The sequence below is a fragment of the Paramisgurnus dabryanus genome, chromosome 2 (assembly GCF_030506205.2).
Source record: "Paramisgurnus dabryanus chromosome 2, PD_genome_1.1, whole genome shotgun sequence".
Classification (NCBI taxonomy): Eukaryota; Metazoa; Chordata; class Actinopteri; order Cypriniformes; family Cobitidae; genus Paramisgurnus; species Paramisgurnus dabryanus.
In genome coordinates this window covers 34,315,114-34,322,975 of record NC_133338.1, presented here as the reverse complement: position 1 = coordinate 34,322,975, position 7,862 = coordinate 34,315,114, and the positions used below count along the sequence as shown (strand labels likewise).

The following is a 7,862-nucleotide window of genomic DNA, read 5'->3' as shown; positions in this document are numbered from 1 at the left end:
GTGTCACAGTGGCTGAAAAACAACTGTTTGACCATGATCTGCGCAATGTGTTTTTCAATAAGGAAGGAAAAATATGAGTGGATTTACAATTAAGATCAATCAAAAGGCAATAGAGACAATTTTAAATATTTGGGTGTTATTTCAGATTCTCATTAGAGTGCATGTAAAGAGGCTGTGTAGAACAATCAGAACATTGAAATGTTTTTACATGATTAGACCGTATAGATCTCTAAAACAGCGAAGTTATACATGTATGTAATGGTCTTTTCACATTTATCTTATTGTGTGACTGTCTGGAGTCAGGTTTCTCAACTGACTATGAAACCTGTTAGATCTCTATATAAACAAACACTAAAAATTCCGGTCAAGAAACCAAATAGATGGCATCATTGTAATATTTTACAAAAACATAATTTGTTTTATCAACATTTTTATTAATTTGTCTTTTATTTAATTGCTTTTTAAATGTGTAAAAAATCTTGCTCCTGACATTATATGCCAATTAATATCAAAACACAGTAGTAAGGGGATCACTACATGTGCAACTTCTCGGAACTGTACAGTACCAAAGAGAAAAACCAAATTTGCACAATCCACATTTCAGTTCAAGGTACACTGCTTTGGAACAGCCTGCCAACTGAACTGAAAATACAAACAGAGTTGAACTTTAAAGAAATTTATAAAAAGGGGTTCAAACAAAAGCAGGTTTGTGAACACTAATGGTCGTACAGTCTCAGCTTTTTTTCTTTAACTTTTGCTTGGTTTTTGTGTGATTATTGTTTTACTGTTGTTAAAAATGCCAGAACTGGGGTTGCAAATGAGCCTTTGGCTAGAAACCTATATGTGAAGAAAAAGCTACTTGAAATTGTAGCAATGTTATACTGCATTGTCCCTGTTAAATAAACAAATAAATACAAATAACACATGAATGAAAAAAGGTTTGTGTTTTTAATGGATTATGAGACAAACAACAAGGGTACTGAAAATGTAATCATTGCGAGGCAGTCCAGTTTGATTTTAGCTGATCTGTCTCTTTCAAAACAATGCATTCAGAACACTACTGGATCCAAATGCCAATGTGTGCCTGATCCTGATGTTTACCACATACACGCTTTCATACATACATGTACACAGACAGACAGTCTACGACTGTGTTAAGCATAGTACTGCAGGTTGGCCTTCTTCTTTGCTTGCACCTCCAGAATGCCTTCCATGTAGTCCTCATGGTTGAGTTCAGTGGCCCCACGCCGTAGAGCAATCATGCCCTATCACACAAATCAACATTTTAGAAACACGCAATAACATTCAAGAACTTTGACCCTTCATGGAAGCTATGTTTATCCATCTAATCAGGATAAACAGAGAGATCAAAGCGGTGTGTCATAAAACTACTTTACTACTTTATAAGTGAAATTTGTGTTATCAGATTAAAATATTATTACTTTAAGTGAATAAAATCCTGAATATTTGTTTTCAAGCAACAAAAATTTTGCAGATATAATTTGGCATTAAAGTGAATGAATTATCACATAAAATGTACCCAGCAATAAAGCACATAAATGAGCAGAGTATTTTTTTTACATCAGTCTTAGTGTAAATAGGCCTTTGGAACAGATACTTTTTGGACACAAATTTTATAAATCGTTCCATTAATGAAACATGGTTTGTGGAGTGTATTTGGTTATTATGCTCTACTCTGAACTGTAGTAGATAAGTGCCCCCTCTTAAAAACAGACCTTTGACACATCTCAAGTCTAAACAACATAATTAACATCACTTCATTAAGGTAGTGAAAATGCAGATGTCTTTGCAAGGGTAATTCATACTTACAGCCTCAACACACACAGCTTTACACTGAGCGCCATTGAAGTCATCAGTACAGCGTGCCAATTCTTCATAGTTCACATCAGGGCTGCAGCATATACAGAAACAGATAACACCATTACATGAAACAGCAGGTGCACAAATGCATATTCATGCTTTTATGGAATTACAATCGAATGGATAACAGTCTCTCTTTATATATATATATATATATATAAATAAACAATAGTTGTGCATTTGGAATCTTAAACTAATGATAAACAAACATATTCTAAAGATTTTTTTCAAATAGAAGTTATTATCTGTATTACTATGTTACTAATTGAATGCAACATGCATGGTCGGTTACAATAAAAAAGTAGGTGCAACTCCAAAAGGTATCAAACTGTATGTGTATAACTGTAACAGCATGCTTTTCAAGAGAATGTGTTTAAAAATGAATATTTTCCATGAGCTTTTCTCAGTGCACTCCGTTATAGCTAAAGGCGGATTTATTCTTATTAAAAAAAAAACTTCCACTGGTAACATTAGAACTAAAAATGTGAGTACATAAATAAAACGTCTATTATAAATTATGTATATATAATTTTTTTTATTAAACATTACCATTTAATTAAAAATTTTTATTAAACAAAGGTTTTGATTTAATCCTAATCCAACAGTAAATTTAAAAGATGCTCATGCAGACGCATTGAGTACAAATTAGCCTTAAGGCATAGCGCGCTTTCAGCATTGTTAGGAAAATACCAATTGACAACAAATAGTTGGTTGTCAGAAGATGTTGACTTATCTCTACCATATACAAGCAAATGCTTTTTCAAAACAATTTATATAATCTTTTTAGAAACCCTCACATAAGCGTAGACACAAAAGAACAAACTTTCAGTACCAGACATTCATCTTCCGTGAATGGATCTGCATAATGCGAGCACGAGCCTCCTCATTGGGCATAGGGAACTCAATCTTACGATCCAGACGACCTGACCGCAGCAGAGCCGGATCCAGGATATCAACTCTGTTAGTAGCAGCAATCACCTGAGAACAATAATGACAATGTAATACTAATAAAAAAATGACAGGTCTGTTTATGATCTGGGCCGACTGTGCATACCTTCACTTGCATGTTTGGCTGAAAGCCGTCCAGTTGGTTAAGCAGCTCCAACATGGTCCTCTGCACCTCTCTGTCTCCAGCCTTTTCACTGTCAAAGCGCTTAGTGCCGATAGCATCCAGCTCATCAATGAAGATGATAGAGGGAGCTTTCTCCTTGGCGAGAGCAAAAGCATCACGCACCAGCTTGGCACCATCACCAATAAACATCTGCACCAGCTGTGGGCCAGCCAACTTCAAAAACGTTGCCTAAGAGGGACAGTAAGAAGCCAAACAATGTAACATTTGATGCAGAAACTTTGAAGGCAGCTCCACTTTAGTTTGTAACCATCATAGCGATGATGGCCCTGTACTCTACCTTGGTTTGGGCAGCACAGGCTCTTGCCAGCAGGGTCTTTCCTGTGCCTGGTGGGCCGTACATCAGAACTCCCTTTGGTGGTTGGATGCCCAGATTCTCAAACTTCTCTTTGTGGTTCATAGGCAAAACGATTGCCTCCACCAGCTGTGAAAAACAAACCAGTGAGCTTAGAAATCAATAAAAAATAGGATTATATCTAACAAACAAATTTTACTGCTGGTGACAGGAGTCAGACAGAGACTGTGTATCTGTGGTTTTGTTAAACACTACATTTGAAATCTCTAAAAATGAGCTGTGTCATGAGATGGTACCTCTTGGATCTGTTTGTCAAGACCACCAATGTCACTGTACTGCTCTGTAGGCCTCTCATCCACCTCCATGGCTTTAACTCTAGAGTCGTACTCAGTGGGTAGAGTCTCCAAAATCAGATAGGAGTCTTTATTCACACCCTGTGAACAGGTGCAGAAACACACTGAAAACATCTAGGCAAAAACCATTTAAGCATTTCTAGGGCAAGGAGCATAAAAGTAACTTCTATGTTATAACTAGGGCTGCACGATGTGAGGAAAAGTTGCGATGTGCGATGAAATTGTTTAATGTTGCGATGACGATGTGATTTGCGATAAATATTTTATATTTTTTCCATGTTTTAGAGGCCATTCACATGTCGCGCCTAAAAATGGGTGGAAAATGCTAGACACGTAGGTTATTGTCACATGACCTGCACGCTGCGCTTGTGTCATTCTGAAAAGTTAAAATGTTTTTGAAATACCTGGAAATAAAGAGCGCGTCGCACTGCGTGCGAGTCGTGACCACGGCGCTTCCAGAGCGAACATACATTTGAAATAATGAACTTGAGCGCGCAATAGACGCAATATATGTGAATCACCGCTTCCACAGTACCTGTGTTTGCGGCGTCATCTCTCCTAAATCCAAAATAATTCCAGCTGAAGTGCTGTTCCTTTTTACCACAAGATCTTCGTTTGACAGCACATTTTCCTTACTATTCTCTCCTTTCTCGCCATCATTTTTGCTAACAGGCACAGCTTCGCAACTGACACCTCACAAATCAATCTGAGCGTAGCTGACTTGGGGGTTCCCCTGAACGCGCAAACCATCCGTGCGTCTTAAAGCTGCCGTCGGCAACTCTGGAGGATTGAGCAGTTTCCAAATGTTTACAATTTCATGTCCCTCCCCCACTACCTCCGAGCAACCTCCCTCAGAGCACGTTCTCGTCAGCGCGTGTGCAAAAGTATTATTGTGAACGCATACTTAGCAAGAATACTTAGATTACTTACATAACACTCCGAAATACAATCAATGGTTGATAAAGCACAATTACCTGTCGAGAAGAAATGTGGCAAGCTCTGCATCCAGCTTGAAATCTCGTAGATTCCTTTCAAATGCCGGTCCGATATTGATCCTAGTTTTAATACGGTCACAGTCGCTTTCTATCTTTGTTTCCTTCTTTTCATTGGTTGTTTTCCTAGCTCTAGTTGTTAACCGAGAAATCGGAAGTTTGTTACTGAAAGTTCTCTCCGCCATCACGCTGCATTCAAACCAAAACAACTATGAATTCAGGCGGATGCACGTGATATTGTAACGCGCGCGAGGGGGATGGGGATCTGTGGCGCGTGCAGGTACTGTGATTGACAGGCAGATTTTACACAGCCCTGCGCTGATTGGACCAAATGAACCAGCCTGCGCTGATTGGACCAAATGAACGGGAGCGGTGGATTTTTGCAAAACAAATAACAGGCTCCAGGTGGAGCTAGAAGCGCGGGGTTTTTTCTTAAACAGTCTAGTTGATGTTGTTCTATCGGAGCATAGTGTTGGTTTCAGTGAATATGATCAAAAAATATGATAAAATAAGTTGTCGACGGCAGCTTTAAACTGCCTACTTCCATACTATATAGTATCCAAAGAGTACGAGAAGTAGTGCTTTTCGCCTACTATATAGTATGGAAGTATGCGGTTTGGGACGCAGGGCATGTCTTCAGGAATAAACGTGATAGGTCAAACGTTCATTACATGCGCTTACCGTTTTCCCTTCATTCATCGCGTCAAGGCTGTCTGTTGCGATGTGTTCATCGCGTGAGTTCATATCGCGATGACGATGAAAATTCGATGTATCGTTCAGCCCTAGTTATAACTGAAAAAAAACAGCTGTCTTGCAAAAATTCACTGATTTATCAAATGAGGACCTCGGATGCAAAAGCCACTAAACGCCATCTCTGTCAAAAATTAGATAATGATATTAACCGAATGCTCGAGACATATTATACATTCATCAAATTCCCTTGATGACACAGAGATTACGAAAAATGGGTCTGGATCAATTGATTTTTGGTTCAATCACACTGCTAATGATTTTCTGGAATCTGTACATACATGGGGATGTGAAAAATTGTTGGCCCCTTCCTGATTTTTTTATTTATTTTTTGAATGTTTGTCACACTTCCAGATCATGAAACAAATTTAAATATTAGTCAAAGATAACAGGTAAACACAACATGCAGTTTTAAATTAAGTTTTTTCCCAAACCCACATGGGTCTGTGTGAAAACAATGTTACAAGGTCCTCTTTATGGGAGCGATTACATTTGCGGGACGTGTTTGTGTTTACAAATTTTACGGAAATTTTTTGGGGACCAAACTGCTGTGTAAATGGGTTTTAGAGTGTTTTGCACAACCTCTTCAAATGTTAATGTATTGATTTACAGCACAAATATTCACTTACCACAAGATCACCAGGTTTCAGTTTCTCAGCATCCACCAAACCAATCACAGGCAGGAAATAGGTCTGCAATTAAAGCGCTACATACTTCATATTCCATAAAACTATAAACGTTATATACATAAGATCAATTACAACATATTTTAGAAATGTATGGCCACACGAAACAAGGTAGAGAAGTAGCAGCATGTTCAAATAATCTAACAGACTTACCTGCCGTGTAGAGGTTTTGATGACAGCACACTTGCCCTTCCTCTGTGAATCCAGATCAATGTTGGCTCCATCCTCTTCTTGGTCATTGGGATCTACATCCAGCAGCTTCCATTGAAATACAAAAAAATACTTCAGGTGCTTTAAAGGCTTTCTAGCTGAATTCACAGTGTGCATTTCCAAAACAATTTAAAAAGTCCTTCTTGACTACCATCTTAAAGAAAGCTTTGACAAAATGACCTTACCTCTATGACATTAGAGACAAGGTATGGCAGAGTTTTATTAACTTTGATCTTTTCTGTGTTCTCCTTTATTTTGTCTTTCATAGCTTGCAGCTCATGAGTGACACGCAGAACTTCACTCTTCATGATCTGAAATCAAATACACTATAAATCCAGAGTCGAGTATTTCAGAAACCATACAACATCCAGCCACTCTATGTATATAAATATTACTAACATTAAAACACGAATGCTACCTTAATCTCACTGTCCAGAAGTCGAGTCCTTTGAACAATCTCCTCCGTCGACATCTTAAGGACTTCCTCGCCGATGCCATCCTTTAAAATAAAACATTAAACAATAAGCTAACTGTAATGTAATAACAGAAGCATAAACAAACAAAACAACCATTCGTGCACGTCAATTGTTCATGTGCATGTTTTCAATCACTATTCTGAGTCCATTGCCTCATATTGAAATTATCTCCAATAACTCGAAGAAAATATCTGCTGATCGTGATCTCAAACATGATGCGAGCCACCGTGATCACAGTTAGCATTCTTATGCTACTGCCAAGCTAATGTTATCTTAGCAAACCAACGCTAATCTCCTACTAAAGACTAACTTTTATATACATTTCGATGAAATAACCGATCACAGCTCTTTTGTTCCTTTTATTCATGCCGATTAATGAAATACAGACATTTAAAAATACACATTTATAACGAATGAATGAAGCAGAATAAAATTCACTGTCATGCTGTGCTGTCTGATCAGAAAGCCTTCACACTGCGCGCACACACGCTCAAACATAATTTATAAAAGCTTACACTCAAAACAGAATATACTTCATTATTACTTATGGAATCATTAATTACTACCTATTAGAAACATAAAACAAACCTCCACCTCATCCCAAACTGACTTGTCATTCAGCGACGACATCTTGAATGTTGTTTCTTCGCAGGTCCCCAACACTGCTTTAGTTTATCTCGTCAGTGAACGACACTGCCCCCATCTGGCGCGGAGGAAAACTGCTCTCAGCTCGACTGTCATTTCGAATAACCAAAAATGTTACTTTTCAAAAAAGTCATAATAAATTACAACTGTTTTATTTTAGGAATTTTTTAGAAATTGAGGAATTTGCAAAAGTGTACTATTGGCATTTTTTTTTAGGTCCCACCCTATATTTAATATCTAGATTAAATATCTAGATATTTTTACTAGGGTTTGACAGGGTTCACTTCTATTCTGGGCTTTAATTGGTTGCGTTTTCTTCATTATTCAATCCAAGTCAGACATTTCAAAACATTAAACATTTTGGTTTCGTTATATATTCTTAACGCCAATCTAGCATCTGTGGCCATATTCATGACGAGAACCGGTTCGTCTATAAACAATCAAC

At 37.7% G+C, this 7,862-nt stretch overlaps 1 protein-coding gene across 2 annotated transcripts; it reads right to left on the bottom strand.

Annotated features, from left to right (window-relative positions):
* Positions 1-929: 929 nt before the first annotated feature.
* psmc3 (proteasome 26S subunit, ATPase 3) lies at positions 930-7,512 on the bottom strand. Of its 2 annotated transcripts, none has more exons than XM_065289490.1 (11): positions 7,361-7,512; positions 6,715-6,795; positions 6,482-6,607; positions 6,240-6,344; positions 6,030-6,092; positions 3,602-3,739; positions 3,291-3,434; positions 2,936-3,181; positions 2,714-2,859; positions 1,831-1,912; positions 930-1,265 (listed from the first exon to the last, which is right to left on the bottom strand). In XM_065289490.1, exons 1-11 carry the CDS (start codon positions 7,400-7,402, stop codon positions 1,155-1,157), a joined length of 1,284 nt encoding a protein of 427 aa, XP_065145562.1. In that variant the 5' UTR covers positions 7,403-7,512; the 3' UTR covers positions 930-1,154. The 2 variants fall into 2 exon arrangements, with proteins under 2 accessions (XP_065145562.1, XP_065145563.1); XM_065289491.1 differs by having other exon boundaries at positions 7,367-7,486.
* Between the last annotated feature and the right edge of the window lie 350 nt (positions 7,513-7,862).